The sequence below is a fragment of the Durio zibethinus genome, chromosome 18, assembly GCF_047325235.1.
Source record: "Durio zibethinus cultivar Kanyao isolate XHJ-2024 chromosome 18, ASM4732523v1, whole genome shotgun sequence".
In the NCBI taxonomy this organism is placed as follows: Eukaryota; Viridiplantae; Streptophyta; class Magnoliopsida; order Malvales; family Malvaceae; genus Durio; species Durio zibethinus.
The window spans coordinates 11,180,924-11,196,102 of record NC_143179.1 but is presented as its reverse complement, the minus strand read 5'-3'; the positions used below and the strand labels follow the sequence as shown (position 1 = coordinate 11,196,102).

Here is a 15,179-nt window from a genome sequence, read left to right as displayed (position 1 = left end):
AAAAAATTTATTTCATATTTTCATATAGACATAAATTATGATATAAATTTTATATAAAATATGATAAAAATATATAAATTTTAATATTTTACACAATATAAATATATAAATAACCAAATTTGTTGTCAAACATGATTAATTCCGTTGTAAATGCCCCACGTACAGATAAATGAATGCTACAAATCTCCGGGCCGGCAATTGAATCCAGAAATCCAATTACCAATAGAATCCCGGATAAAGTAATAGGTGATACAGGGCCACACCGTTTTTTATAGCCAAAATTGAATTCATGGAGTGAGATTCAATCTCAAAACAATCAATCCTGCTCTGTCTAGCATGACTAATTCCGCAGCAAACGCCCCACATTCAGCAAAATCAATGCTGCAATCTCCAAGCTGGCAATTGAATCCAGAAATCCAATTACCATTATAATCCCGAATAAAGCATCCACAAGCAGCGATATTTCCAGTTGGATCCCAACTGCCATCAGTGTTTAGCTTTGAGACCGCAATTTTGCGTAAAAAGTTATCATTTTTATTTTTTAAAAAATGATTGTCACATGAATCATTCAAGAATCCAAATTCATATGATAATTAATAGCTATACAATGCAATGAACTTTTTATTTTTTTAAATCTTTAAGAATCGGTTGATTAAACTTTTGAAAACTTACATACGAAATAAATATATTTTTTCATAACAAAAATGAAAAAAAATCATAAAATCACATGTTTTTATATGAATTAATTGAATTAAATTTTAAATTCAAAATATATTTATTTTCATATTCAAGCAGTCGAATTTGAATCTCCCTTTATCCAAAATAAGACAAAAAAATTCCTTGAAAATTCCATAATTTATGATTAAATCATTTTTTAACAACTATTCTTTTAAAATAATTTTGTTAACAAAGAATTCTTTGAAAATGATTTTTATTTCATTAAAAATTTTTATTTTTGAAAGACAATATACTTTCCGACTGTATGGTTTAAAAATGAAAAGAAAACCCATTTTTTCAGTAGAAAAGTTATGAGAAAGTTTATCATTTTTACCAAATACCGTTATGTAGACCAACACAAATCAAAGGCAAGATTATAGGTTGAGAAAATACATTCACGTTGTTATAAACCCATCAGTCCACAACTTCTTTCTCGCAATTAACACTCTTTCCTCACCAGCAGAGAGAGGATCGATCCTTGGTTCAAATTCTGATAACCAGCCATCCCACCGTAAGGCAGGGATAACTTTCTGGATATAATTTATTACCGAGTGTTTATCTCTTATAATGACATGCCCTTCTGGCCGAAGTATCCTATCCATTTCGATCAGTAGGTCCTCTGCACTACAACCATGGTCCTCAATCTCTGAAAACACCGCCCAGGCATGAAGAAGATCATATGTTCGCGGGTATGTTGAAAATGCTTCACACCTACAAAACCAAAGGTTAAAGCCTGCTCTGCAAAATCAAGCTGAAGAAGAAGAATAGACATATCTGAATAATGATAAATGTCAATGCATACCAGTTATGAACAGTTCCAATCAAGCCTCGGTCATAAACAATCTTCAATCTTGCAGACATTTTGATGGGAGCAACATTCATCACCCAGACATCTTTATCTTTAAGGGCAGCAGCAAAGCCCCCAAGGTTTGAGTTCATATCCATGACATTTCTGATGGAATTCTTCTGTATAACAGATTTCATCTGCTTCCAATACTCAATCACTCTAAAATGCCATATGTTCTGTATCATAAGAATATCTCAATCATCAAAACCTAAGGCTATAGAGAGGAAAGTAATAAATGAATCATGATGAAGAAATCACGACATAACTACACCACTTGAAATTCTCCTGTGATCTAAGAAACTTACAGTATCTTCATTGAATTCCTCAGCACTGACACCAATTTCTTCAAGGCGAAGTGGTGCTGCAGTAAGCCTCTGTGGCCAAGGAAGTAGTCCACTCGATCTTTCTTTGTGCATCTCTGTAGAATCAAGCAAGAATTGAGTTAAATCTTAAGTAGTCCACATCCTATTTCCATTTTTCAAAGACAGTAGATCACAAGAATCATGTTGTTGGGGAAAATTTTCTCATCAACATTGCATATGATAATTTATGCAGGCAAACAATACGAAATGTCTATCAGCCAGTAAATAGATTGCAGTAGAAGAAAGCAATCCACAACTGTGAATCCCATCACCATACACATGGAAGTCCTACTTACTTGCAGAGTATGGAGTGATGCATGCCTTCAGAGACACGTTCCAACTTGCATCTGGGTCATTGCTGGAACTGCACAAAGGAGGTTGAGTACCAGGATCTCTCTTCAAGTAACAACTATTGCTCAGAGGCTTTGCCCATATAACAGTTTGGCCTCTCTTCACAACAACTCTCCAGCACATTCTTTTCAAAAGGCTGTACATAGCATTCCAGATCTTTCTATTTTCTGGATCTTGTTCATAGGCTTCAGGGGAAGAATATGCAAAGTACCCTCCTGGTCTCAGTAATCTATCAAGTTCCAATAGGAAAATCCCATCTCTCTGAAGCCAGTCAATTCGGCATCGTGAACAATGAGCTAGCTCAAATGATCTGCTTGGATAAGGAAGCCTTTTTGTTCCCAACACACCAAGTGTCGAAGGGATACCCCTTTCTAATGCAAATTGTATTTGATTCTCATGTACATCGTTAGGTGCAAGGGACATAGCTATAATATCAAGGGGTAGGAGATAGGCTCCAAAACTTGCAACTCCACATCCCACATCAAGAACATTTCGAATATTTCCACCATTGTGCAGTTTATCACCAGGAAATTTTAGCATCTACACAAATACAACGATACAACATCAAGCTAAACAATAACATAAATTTTATGAATAAAGGAAATGTTGCAATTATTTGGCTCAGTCAATGAGCAATAGTTTGTTTTCCAAGAATCAAAATAATCATATGTATCAAATGCATAACCTTAATTCAATTCTTGGCTCTTGCAAAAAACCAAAGGATCATTAACCCAGCAAGTAAGATATACCTGAGCAAGACCAACGATATACTTATCAGCACCATAATGAAAATGGGTTCCACCGCCAGGAAACTTTATTTTTTCTCCATCAACAACCATCCAATGCTGGTCCGATTTCTCCTCAGCAAGATGCGTATGGGGTATATTTGCTTTCCACACTTCATCTCTACTTGCAGGCCATCTTATAGGGATCTGAAATTCTAGTAGCAATTTCGTTGGAATCAAAACTAACTGAAACTAAACAAATCCAAACTCTTAGCTTAACCACTAAAGAACCATCACCAACCTTGTAACTTTTTGGCGGCGGAATTAAGCAATTGTAACGCCGCTCTGGTGGCGGACAATGCCGCTCATAGTGTTCCATTACTGCCAAATTCGGCTTTAATTTTAACTGGTATATAAGGTTTCTATCTAAGCAGGGTATCAACTCTGAATATTTTATGTCACATATCTGAAATTATAAACAAAACCCAAAACCAGAAAATTAAGAACACAATGTCATTTGAAACTAAAAAATTATAAAGAAATAGAAAATCAACAAAAACCCACATTTAAAGCAGAAGAAAAAAGCAATCTTTAGTGAAATATAGAGCTAAAAAAAAAAAACCCAAAAAGAAATAAAAAAAACTCAGCTAATAAAAATGCAATATTTACAGGGATGCTTTTAGGAACTTCCAGGTAGTGCCCTTGCTCGTCAAGCAAATCAAACAAATCCCGGTTCCTTGAAATCCCACCAAAAACCCGATCCGAACCATACAACCGAGAACCAGTATCGTCGGATCTCCTCGACCCGGGAGCAAACGAAGATCCATAGTACAAACAAACCAACCCAAGAACCCCGATTAACCCGATTAAAAGATAAGTTAATAGCCTTCTAGTGTGAATTTGCTCGTTCTTTTGCTTCATTTTGGTATCCCAATATCCCAAATTTAAAACCCTAAAAAACCAAAAATTTTTATTTTTTGAGTAATAAAATGAGAGTGACAGCTACCAGCTTAGCTGGATTTCGCGGGATTGAATTGAAAGAAACAGAGAGGATCCGTTGATTTTTTACGATTCTTACGAGTGATTGTCTGCGGCCTAGTTGATTCGTTGGAAAATTTTAAACCATTAATATGATTACACGTGGTGTAAGGTGAGGTCAGCGTTTGACGTTTGAGTTGGAATGATTGAGGAGGGGTAGGAAAGTCTTTATCGGAGGGAGTTAGATTGTAATGTAACGCGTCGGGGAAGAGAGTGAAATAAAACGGTCAATTTGGACTTATTCGTGGTTTTCACGAAGAGACGAGCGAGTGGGATGTTTGGATGAGGCTCCAGTTCTTGTGAAAAGTTGTAATCGGAGTTGGAAAATGGAACAAGACAAAGATGCCAGATCAGCTTCTTTTTTATTTTTTAATTTTGTAATTGAAAAATACGTTTGTAATTAAAAACTTTTTTTTAAGTTACATATATAAAAAAAATTACTATCATAATCAAAGTAAAGAAATAAATTAATTAAATCAAAAAATTAACTAAGAAAAAAAAGTAAATAATTAAATAAATTTACCATAAAGTTATAGCAAATTCACACATGATGAGATGTGAACATAAAATCTCAAGTTTTGTTGATTTTGGCCAAAAAAACAAAGATTATTGATTAGTTAATTGTTAGATTTAATTAATGACAATTTATTTTTAATTTTTCATTTAAAAAAATGAGTTTGAAATTTTTTTTTTACTAAAATATCATTTATCAATTATTGAAACAAAAATTCAAAGAAAATTTTCTTATTTTGAAAGTAATTTATGATTGAAAAGGGATTTGTGTCATAAGTTATTCTAAATTGGAAAATAATTCTAGGTACTAAATATTTGTTAAAAACTTATTATTTATGAAAAATTAATGACTTTAATTAAAATTCATGAATTATTCATATAATTTTTACTAAATTAGGAAGATTAGTGATTTCCTTAATTTATTATTTAGGGCCATCTTAAATCCATAAATGCATCAAAATTTACAACCTTAAGTATTACTACTATTACTTTTTTTTTCATAGTTTAGTACATTAATTATTTACTACTATTATTTATGGTAAGTATCAAGCTTGGTAGCCTAACAATGTGAAGAGATGGTTGAAAATTTATAGTTAGATAAATTATAACATAATTATTAACATATTGATTGAAAATTTAAAATCTATTTTATATTGCATTTTTTTATTTTAATTGTACAATAATCATAGTAAATAACTTCATTGCTTTTTTTTTAATGTCAATTTGTTTTGGTTCAAAAGAATCTCTCCTTACTTTATAATTATATAAACAAATAGGAAATTAAATAATGATAACTTTGAAGATTTATCAAGAGAGAAAAATAAATATTTTGGAGTATTTCAATCTTGTACACCCAATATTGTTTTCTATTTAGGTATATCCATGAATCAAGTTATCTATTCAATTTGTGGACCTAGTCCAATTTAGATGTAAGAATATCTACTTATTGTCCGAATATTAAAGATCTTATTCATCATATTTTATTATCATTATCTTGATAATTAATAAGGAGCATATGCTTTTAAAACTTTGCTGAAAAAAGTTGATGGTGACACCCCTTTGGCATAAACCATTTTTAACTATTTACTCACTAACACTTGAAATAATTGAAAAGCTTGTAGGAATTCCTATTGTATTTTTTTCACCTTTCTTTTTGGTAAATATATTAATTAGTTATTGATTTACAAGGATTTTTAATCAATTTTTAAATTTATTACACATGTTTGGATGAATTTTAATGAGGTAAACAATTAGTCGATTCAATTTAAAAAAATTAATAATTGAATTAATTGACTTTCATTTAATAAATAATTGAATCGATTTAAAATTTTTAAATAATTGATGATAATTGAATTAAACAAAATTAATTTGGTTTAGTTAGTTCAGTTATATAACTAAACTTTTCTTTTTTTTTTGTTATGAATAATTATTTAATTATAAATTCAATTCAACAAAACTCAAATTCAAATATCATTCAAACTATATCACTAAAGAAGTTAATAATTTTCACAATATTTTACAATAAAAAAATAAATAAAAATAGTCATTTCAATTTTTTTACTTTTACTTATTAGAAAGTCGATTAATTTGATTAATTTGATTATCAATTTTAATAATAAAAAACTAACCAAGTTAATAATTTAACTGATCAAAAAATCTATTGTAACCAAAATCAAATAGATCAAACTAAATTAACCGAATTCACTAAATTTCAATCCATCTAATTAGTTCAAACCAATTTTTGCTCACTCCTAAATTCCAAGCATCAATATATAAAAAATAAAATGATAGTTTTATTTTCAACAGGAGAAAATTTTAATTTGGTTTTCAAGAATTTGGTGCTAATTAGAAATGGATTAATGCTTCCAGAAAAATCATGAATAAACAATCAAGAATTGCACTAATGAATTATTAATTCAATAATATTGAAATTAATTTTAAAATTAAAAAGTTTCGAATTTGAACCATAAATCTTTCAACACCCATTCTTATAAAAATATATTGCATCTGCATATATGATAATGATATATGAGCTGATATCATGGATTGTTGCTTCTTCGAGTCTTCTTCTTGTATGACTTGTGTTATTTTTTTTCAACAATTTCCATTTCAAAGAGCACAAACTTAGCATGCCACAAAATAGTTAATATATATGACAAAAACTTATTTAAATTAACCCAACATTTATTCTCATAAAACTTTCAATGCTCCAATATTCCATGGGCTTTTATAAGTTGTCAACTTAGTTACATTTGACTAGTTAACTCAATGATGTGATCAAACTGGTTTTTTTTCCCTTTTTTTTTATAGAATTAATTTTGACTTTTAAATCTCCAATTTCAATTGTTTTAATAAACTAAAATCTTTCATATGTTGTTTTCTATTTTTTATTTTTTATTTTTACGTAGGAAAGGGCATAACCCTTCCAAAGAAAAAGAGAGAGGAGATATTGGTTTGAAACCAAGACTTCTATATTTTTATAAAATCTCCTTAGCCACTAAATCAATAGATGAAAAAGATTTTTTTATTTTATTTTTCAACATGATTCAAAATTTTTTATTTATTGTTTTTTATTTAAAATTATTAGACATTAAATCTTAATCATTAATGTTATATTTTTCATTCTTCGAGTCAAACTAATTAATAAAATTAAATTTCAAAAACTTAAATTTTAATGTGTAATAAGAGATATTTTCTTATATATATATATATTTTTTTTTTTTTCAATTCATTGACCATATATAAGCTTTGACCAATGTAGAGAAGGGAAAAGTAATTTCTAGATAAGGAAATCAAAGAGGATTTTGAATAATAATAGATTTAATAATTTGTATATTTATATTATATAAAATATTAATAATTTATATATTTATATCGTATTTTATATAAAAATTATATATCATATTTTATATCAATAAAAAAATATAATATATATTTTTAATTTTATTAAATTTATTTATAATTTTTATTAAAATTTTAAATTATGTCATTTTCATATTTTTTATTTATATTATATTATTATCTCGTAATTTAGATTACCAAATTTAAACAATATATTCATACTCAAATCTAAGAAATCCAATCTCAACTTCTCCATAATTTAAGTCCTAAATTCCAGGATTTAACCAAAATCACTGTCTAAACAATTCCCATTTGGCAGCCACTCACATCAAAAATATTATTTTTGAATTTTTCATTTTTTTCACTCCAAGATAGATTAAAGTATTATTTATTAAAATATTATTTATTAATATGATATTTTATATAATAAATATAATAATATTTATTAATGTATTATTTCTTAATATAATATTTATATAATAAAAATATTATTTATTAATATAATAATTATATCGTCACTGTAACAATTTAATTGTAATTTTTGTAAATAGTGATAGTATGATAATAGTGTCAAATTATTTTTTTAAAAAATTAAAAACACAATTTTTTTATTTTTAATAATTTTCGAAAATTTTCAAAATTTTATTTTCAATTTTTAAAAATAAAAAATAAAAATAACTATAAAATATATTTTTATTTTTAATTTAAAAAAAAACTGAAATATAAAAATGATAGAAAACGGAAATATTACCATGCGACCCTCGGAATTTATTTTCTACGAGTGGATAAAGGAGTTTTCTATTGAAGCGGGGACAGGTAGAGGATTGACATGACTCATTGAGTGTAGAGGAAGAACTCAGATAACTTCCAAAATGCGCAACTTCCACGTGAGGCCATAAAAAAATACAGCAAACATGGAAAAAGATTGTATACTTTTCCATTCCAAGGCTTGTTAATTATTATTATTATCACTCTAATCTCAAATTTCAAAAGCAAAAAAAGATACCAGATCTTCCATTGACGCTCTGCCACCCTGCAAATTCCCCTGCTTCAATCCAAGGTATGGTAATTTCTCTTTGACCCCAGTTCCAGAAATTGTTTACTTTAAGCGTTAGATATTGAAAACGTGTTTCTTTTTTTTTTTTGTATTAAGCAATTAACAATCGCCGAGATGTTTCTTAGCGTTTCGTTGACCGCAGCCGCCGTTTTACTTTTCTTTTTCTTTGTCTCTTCTTTGGTTGTTTTAAGGTCGGTAACGGGGAAGCTTACGTTTGTGAATTGGTCTCCAGTTTTGGGCGACGAAAAATTTGAACTTTCTTCAAAAGTCTGAATACTAGATATCCATTTAGGTTTTAATTTTCTTGCTTCCTTGTATATATTTGGAATGCTTGCTTTGATGGGGTTTTGATTTTTTGTTGGTTTCTGACGTTTTCCATTGCATTCTTGAGGAGAGAAGTCTAGATAAGATATTATCTGATTGTTTTGTTTTGGTTTTGACTGGTATGGTTTGATAGATTTGTTTGTTGTATTGATATAGTGAAAAGGGTTTTAGAAAAGATTTGTTTGGAGATTTCATTCCTTAATTGTCATTCTTTGTTGGTTTCTTCTTCTTGTTTATTGGTGGATTGCATTTATATCAGGGCCATTCGTTTTCGGGTAATCTTATATTTGGTTGATTGGTTTGTGGAGGAAGGAAGCAGTTTTTGCTAGGAATTGTGAATTTCTTGGGTTGATGGGGGGTAGTAGTTCAAGGGAGGGAAGTTGGAGGCAGAATTCATCTTCATGGAATTCTCATTATGGGTATCCTCAGTCATCATATGGTCAAGAAAGCCCGAGTCATGCGCCTCAGCATAGCTATGCGTCCCCACAGTATTATCTGCACTCACAACCAGAACCGCAGTATTATCCGCCTTCACAACAAGAGCCGCAATATCATCCACCTTTGCAAGACCATGGCAGTGCTAAAAAGACAATACAGAGGAGGTATTCGAGAATTGCAGACAATTACAACTCCTTAGATCAGGTTAATATCTACATTGCTTCATTTTATTCGAAGTTTGTTTTTATTTATGCTTTCTTCTTTTCCCCAGACAATTTGGTAATTGCTGCTTAATCTTATTCAGTTGTTTATTTTCTATTGTTGATGGTCAAGATGATGAAGGAAATTTTAAGGTGACATGAATGATTTACTTGATTTTAGGTTACGGAGGCTCTTGCTAATGCTGGTCTTGAATCTTCCAATCTCATTGTTGGTATTGATTTCACAAAGAGCAACGAGTGGACAGGTTAAGATCTACTTCTTAATTGCTGGTAATCTATGTTATTAGCCATAGCAGAACTTGCTGAATCTGGTCTGTTTTGTAGGGAAGAGATCATTCAATAGAAAAAGTTTGCACCACATTGGACATGGTTTAAATCCCTATGAACAAGCAATATCAATCATTGGGAAGACCTTAGCTGCCTTTGATGAGGATAATTTAATTCCTTGTTTTGGATTTGGTGATGGTTCGTATTTAATTTGTTTTTCCTATCAGGATGCCTATATATTTAAATGCAGATGCTAAGAATTACTTATATTTGTTGGCAGCATCGACGCATGACCAAGATGTCTTCAGTTTCTACCCAGATGAGAGATTTTGTAATGGATTTGAGGAAGTGTTAAGCAGCTATAGAGAAATTGTGCCTCATCTACGACTCGCAGGTTTCCTTTACACTCCTGTTTTTCATCGTTTGTTTGAGTTACTTTTTGAAGCTTATCCAATCAAATAAAATTATTACAATTTCTTGCCAGGACCAACATCATTTGCTCCTATCATTGAAATGGCTATGACCATTGTTGAGCAGAGCGGTGGCCAGTACCATGTGTTAGTGATAATTGCTGATGGCCAGGTATTTTGCTCTGTATGTGTGGATTTTACTTCATTTAGGTTTTTGAGAACTAGATTTACTACTCAAGTGATTAGCTTGAAAGCAAAAATGAGCAGAAAGGAAACTTGTGTTAGTATTGGCATGGGAATAAAATGAATAAAAAAATGCTGGCATGATGGTTTACTGTACCACTTATGATTTTTTTTTTTGCAATGCATTATTACTATTGTTATTAACTTTTTTATGATGGTTCAGTAGGATTTACTATAGTTTCATATAGGTTTAACATTATAAATGCTGATGGTTGTTTCAGGTAACTAGAAGCATTGATACTCAGCGTGGCCAGCTAAGTCCACAAGAGAAGAAGACTGTTGATGCCATAGTGCAAGCAAGGTGAACATGACGTAACCTTTTTCATCCATTTTTTTCTGTGTGCAACCATTTTCTTTCTTACTTGTTTCTTATATTACAGCAAGCTTCCTCTGTCGATTATATTGGTTGGTGTTGGAGATGGACCTTGGGACATGATGAAGGAGTTTGATGATAACATTCCTGCTCGAGCATTTGATAATTTTCAGGTAAATTCTGTGTGCATGCAAGATGTTTCATGTTAGATATCATCTGTCTTTTGTTCATATGGCATTATCATCATGCTTCAGTTATTAAGGTTTTTCTGCTTTTGCTTCTCTCTTCCTCTTAGTTTGTGAATTTCACGGAGATTATGTCAAAGAATACAGCCCCATCTCGAAAGGAGACAGAATTTGCTCTAGCTGCTTTAATGGAGATGCCTTCACAGTACAAAGCAACCATTGAGCTTAATATTCTGGGGTAAAAATTCGTTCTGTGTTGGTCATTTGAAAGGTTTTTTTATAATACCCTTTTGCAACTCAAGTTTTGATGGTGATTTACAATTTATTTGTTGTGCAGTGGTCGAAAGGGAAATGTTCCTGAGAGAGTTCCCCTACCTCCTCCTGCATATGGTGAGGCATCTTTCAACAGCTCGAAACCTTCCTATTCTACTAGTTTCCAATATGGTTCAGCATCTTTCAGCAGCTCAAAACCAACTCATCCTACCCGTTTCCAAGCAACCGTCCCTCCTTATCCTGAAGATACTAGTCCTGTCAGCTCAACTCCCCCAGCTCCAAGTTCTACTTATGATAGTCAGGTATGAGAATTTTGATGTAGTTGTTCAGTTAGTCGATATATCTTCTATTAACAACAAGCCGCCTTAGCGTTCAACTTTGAACTGAAATCCGAAAAGAGCAAGACCAACTGCCTATTTCTGGATGCCTCAATTCTTCTATATTTGGTTATTTATCTCGAAAGCTAATATATTCCTTTGCTGTTTTTTCGAACAGCTTTGTCCCATTTGCCTTAGTAACTCGAAAGACATGGCATTTGGTTGTGGACATCAGGTAAATGCCTCTAATTCTGTTTCTTTTCAGTTCTTGGTGTACAAAGGAAGGTGCTGACATAATATTACCTGATTTTTATTCTCTCAGACCTGTGAAGAATGTTCGAAAGACCTCGAAACCTGTCCAATATGTCGAAGTCCAATCCAAACGAAAATCAAGCTCTACTTCTGATTTTTTTTTTTTCTTTTAAAATCATCTTTGCCCATCTTTCCTTGTTAAATTTGTTATTGAGAATATGCAAATAGTGTAGGTCTGATGAAGTCAGTTTCTGGTGCCTGTGACCCAAGGAAGGGATCTCATCATGCTTTGTAGATTCTTTTTTGGCTTGAATTCTCTGTACATTTCTGGTATTTGATTATTTCATTTGTTCCTCCTTGTTGCCCTTATGAATTATGATCAATGCTCCTTCGATATATTTGACCACATGAAAAGCTGAGAAGCTAATGGAAATTTAATAAATTAGTTTAATTTTACTATATAGTGCATAACTAGACTTAGAAATCTAAAACGTGATATGGTAATACGACATAAATAAGATATAAAAATAAAATATAAAAGTGAAACTGTTTAAAATTTTAATAATAGATATATATAAATTTAATAAAATAAAAAATATTTTGTGTTCATGTCGAAGTAAATTATGATATCTAATTTTTACGTAAAATATAATATAAATATATAAATTTTAATATTTTATATGACATAAATATATGAATTGTTGGGTTTATGAAGAAATTTAGAGTTATTGGGATATAAATTAGGTCTATTTCTGGTTGTAGTTTGACAGAAATTAGGCATTGGTTGATGCTATCACTTAAATTTGAACCTTGGGTTGCTTTCAGGTCTGTGGTTGTCTCATTCTTATGCTTCAAATAATTCAATCTTCAACTAAATCTTAATAGAATCTCGGAATTATTTCAAAAATAAAATTTTAAATGCTACATTTAGATAATCAGTGCTTCTTTAAGATTGTTCAAATAAAAAATCTTAATAAAATCTTGAAAGTATTGTGAAAGTAAAATTTTAAATGTATCATTTAAAAGAATGTACTACTGATGAAAAAGATTAAATTCTTTAAGATTATTTAATGAAAAACTTAAATTTAAGTATCGATTAAGTTTAAGTAAAATCTTGAATGTATAATTTATTAAAAAAAAAATTAAAGTCCTGTTCTTTACAATAAAACTGTTAATTACATCTGAGATTCTAAACTTATTATTAGTAAATTTTAATTCTTGTGACCCCAAGTGTATTTTTTTTTTTCAAGTTTCTCAAGTCTTGATAGTGGCTGATGGAGAATTTAATTCTACTCTGTAGAATAATTTTGAAGATAATCACATCTGATGGCTTTCATTTAATAGCTTTTCGTATAAAAAAAGTATTTAACTCAAAATAACTTGGCAATTAGTGAAATAGTTTAATATGAATATAAGATTATAGGTCCATATCTTTTGTAGGTAGAGATAAAAAAAATTTATTATCGAAAAGGATAATGAAAAAGAAATTTTAATTTTAATATTATGTTAAGTATTCAACTCAAAATTAATTAATAATAAATAAAGAGATTCAATCAAAATATAAAATTATAAAAAATTAAATATTTATTAGATATAAAATAATTTACTTTAACAAATATATTGAGATCCAACCTATTTATTATTTGTTGGCTATGGCAATGGTTACAATATAAGAGGAAGGATGATGTTTTTTTTTATTATTAACTAGTGTCTTATGGTTGGCCAAAAAAAAAAAAAAAATCTTAACGACACTTTTTGAAGTTCGTTAATAAATTATAAATACAAAATATTTGTTATAAAATTTATTAAATAAATCTTTTTTTTTTAATTTATATATATATAAATTGGTAATATGAAAATAAAATATAAAATTATAGACAATAAAATTTAAACTTCAAACAAATTAAAAATTTTGTATATTTTGGAATGTTAATTATCCATTCAAAAGAATACAATCAATGAATCTCATAAATTCAGTTATATGTTTTACATGGATGAAAAAGGAAAGTAAAAATTAAACATATGAGCAAAACATGAACCGTAGAGTGTAAACATCAACCTTTAGCCATTTTATAATAATCATAAAATTAAGTCTAAATGATAAAAGATTATTTTAATATCATTATTATATTATTTACGCTAAATGATGGGCAAAGAAATGATGTAAACTCCCAAAATGACCTGCCTCTGCATCTGCAGTTAATGCACCCAACTGTTTCAGCGAAACCAACCATGTATATTTAGGAGGAACCGAAAAGCTCATATTCCAATCAAATTACTTATCCATTCAGAGAGACTAGCCACCTTTTCCTTCACAAACTTATCTGGGTTTTTTGTTTTTTGTTCATTGTTCAGCTTTCTGAAAAGTTCCCAAGTGTACTATTGAGAGATGGCCTCAACTGCCAAGTTTTCTTACCAGAGATTGAGACATGAAGGTAATGAGCTTGATGTTGATGAAATAGCAGAGACATTGATTGGGAGATCAAGAGCCTGGTACAGGCTGAAAAAGATACCCGTTAGGAGAAGATTCAGGTTGAAGGTTCCAAGTTTGAAAAGATTCTTGAAGAGGAAAGTTAAGCTGGTCAGGCTTTCATTTGCAAAGTTGATGCAGAGATTGAAAGAAAGTAAGGCTCATTTTGGTGATCTTTTTGCTGGAAACTATATGTTCATTCAAGTCAATCCTACCACCATGAAATGCTTTGAAAAATCTTGTAAAGGCCCTGGCCTTAAAGGCTTGCCTTCCAGGTACTCTCTCCCTAGGATTGCTTGATTTTTTTTTATTTACTTTTTTTATTGTCTTTAATATTAAAAACTGAAGTTTTCAGCTTCTCTTTCTAGGTTTTGAATGTCTTTCCTGCTTTTCCTTCTCCCAGATCTTGACTGATATAGGGTAGCTACTAGCTATTACTATTTGCAACCCACTTTTTTCAATCCAGGATTGGACTGCAAACAAAGGGATCTTTACAATATGAATCTGGGAAAATACGTTACAGAATTTAATCAAAGAAAAGATGCAATTTCTGGAAAAGATTTCTATGTTAATTCCCTTAGTACAAATCAAAATTACCCATGTAGTTTATTCATGAATCAATTGCAATTTCTTTATGTTGCATGTGGCATTCCAATTCACAGTTCTTTAAGCAAATGGGTGAATGTTAAGTTAAACATAACTCTGACAGTTGTGTACCAGTTAAAATTGAATAACAGCCAACCATGAAATTTTTACTTAAATGCTTTGAGTAACAGCCAGGAAATGGTGTTAGTGAGCATTGAAAAGTGATGTACAACTAAAATAAATTCCAACATTAAGTGAGATGTGTCCGGATTTCTGTCACAAACAAGAAGCATTGAATGTCCATCGTGGAGGTGTGGAAACCATTACTAGTTGTCAACATGTAAACTCAAGGAAATCATGTGATCTGCTTGAAGTTTGGAGGATGGGATTTAAAAGTCAAGGTCACCCCAGTTGATAATTTGTGTATTTA

General features: G+C 30.3%; 3 protein-coding genes across 16 annotated transcripts; 2 read left to right on the top strand and 1 right to left on the bottom strand.

Annotated features, from left to right (window-relative positions):
• Positions 1-102: 102 nt before the first annotated feature.
• On the bottom strand, positions 103-4,044 carry LOC111299557 (putative methyltransferase PMT9). Of its 2 annotated transcripts, XM_089747503.1 has the most exons (8): positions 3,672-4,023; positions 3,304-3,468; positions 3,027-3,209; positions 2,223-2,817; positions 1,870-1,982; positions 1,520-1,740; positions 1,111-1,428; positions 103-480 (listed from the first exon to the last, which is right to left on the bottom strand). In XM_089747503.1, the coding sequence occupies exons 1-7, from the start codon at positions 3,921-3,923 to the stop codon at positions 1,113-1,115; spliced, it is 1,845 nt and encodes a 614-aa protein (XP_089603629.1). In that variant the 5' UTR covers positions 3,924-4,023; the 3' UTR covers positions 103-480; positions 1,111-1,112. The 2 variants fall into 2 exon arrangements, with proteins under 2 accessions (XP_089603629.1, XP_022750535.2); XM_022894800.2 differs by lacking the exon at positions 103-480 and having other exon boundaries at positions 1,070-1,428; positions 3,672-4,044.
• A 4,279-nt stretch (positions 4,045-8,323) lies between these two features.
• Positions 8,324-12,063, top strand: LOC111299554 (E3 ubiquitin-protein ligase RGLG2-like). 9 transcript variants are annotated; one of them, XM_089747508.1, is made up of 13 exons: positions 8,324-8,454; positions 8,643-8,894; positions 9,088-9,417; positions 9,595-9,679; positions 9,759-9,899; positions 9,982-10,095; positions 10,186-10,283; positions 10,576-10,655; positions 10,735-10,840; positions 10,963-11,090; positions 11,190-11,427; positions 11,621-11,677; positions 11,765-12,063. In XM_089747508.1, exons 3-13 carry the CDS (start codon positions 9,127-9,129, stop codon positions 11,846-11,848), a joined length of 1,422 nt encoding a protein of 473 aa, XP_089603634.1. In that variant the 5' UTR covers positions 8,324-8,454; positions 8,643-8,894; positions 9,088-9,126; the 3' UTR covers positions 11,849-12,063. The 9 variants fall into 9 exon arrangements, with proteins under 9 accessions (XP_089603634.1, XP_089603632.1, XP_089603631.1 ...); XM_089747506.1 differs by having other exon boundaries at positions 9,084-9,417; XM_089747505.1 differs by having other exon boundaries at positions 9,035-9,417.
• Positions 11,885-15,165, top strand: LOC111299556 (uncharacterized). Of its 5 annotated transcripts, none has more exons than XM_089747511.1 (3): positions 11,885-12,024; positions 14,050-14,439; positions 14,941-15,165. In XM_089747511.1, the coding sequence occupies exons 2-3, from the start codon at positions 14,084-14,086 to the stop codon at positions 14,972-14,974; spliced, it is 390 nt and encodes a 129-aa protein (XP_089603637.1). In that variant the 5' UTR covers positions 11,885-12,024; positions 14,050-14,083; the 3' UTR covers positions 14,975-15,165. The 5 variants fall into 5 exon arrangements, with proteins under 5 accessions (XP_089603637.1, XP_022750534.1, XP_022750533.1 ...); XM_022894799.2 differs by lacking the exon at positions 14,941-15,165 and adding an exon at positions 14,568-14,818; XM_022894798.2 differs by lacking the exon at positions 14,941-15,165 and adding an exon at positions 14,533-14,818.
• The last annotated feature ends 14 nt before the right edge of the window (positions 15,166-15,179 follow it).

What these genes read in the sequence shown, in the direction of transcription:
- LOC111299557 (XM_022894800.2), bottom strand. Translation starts at nt 3,923, where the DNA reads ATGAAGCAAAAGAACGAGCAAATTCACACTAGAAGGCTATTAACTTAT. An exon ending in CGCCGCCAAAAAGTTACAAG is followed by an intron (nt 3,210 to 3,303) that starts GTTGGTGATGGT and finishes CTAGAATTTCAG; the next exon opens with ATCCCTATAAGATGGCCTGC. An exon ending in AGGAATTCAATGAAGATACT is followed by an intron (nt 1,741 to 1,869) that starts GTAAGTTTCTTA and finishes CTTATGATACAG; the next exon opens with AACATATGGCATTTTAGAGT.
- LOC111299554 (XM_022894792.2), top strand. An exon ending in TGATAATTGCTGATGGCCAG is followed by an intron (nt 10,284 to 10,575) that starts GTATTTTGCTCT and finishes TGGTTGTTTCAG; the next exon opens with GTAACTAGAAGCATTGATAC. An exon ending in GATGCCATAGTGCAAGCAAG is followed by an intron (nt 10,656 to 10,734) that starts GTGAACATGACG and finishes CTTATATTACAG; the next exon opens with CAAGCTTCCTCTGTCGATTA.
- LOC111299556 (XM_089747511.1), top strand. Translation starts at nt 14,084, where the DNA reads ATGGCCTCAACTGCCAAGTTTTCTTACCAGAGATTGAGACATGAAGGT. An exon ending in CTTAAAGGCTTGCCTTCCAG is followed by an intron (nt 14,440 to 14,940) that starts GTACTCTCTCCC and finishes TTTGAGTAACAG; the next exon opens with CCAGGAAATGGTGTTAGTGA.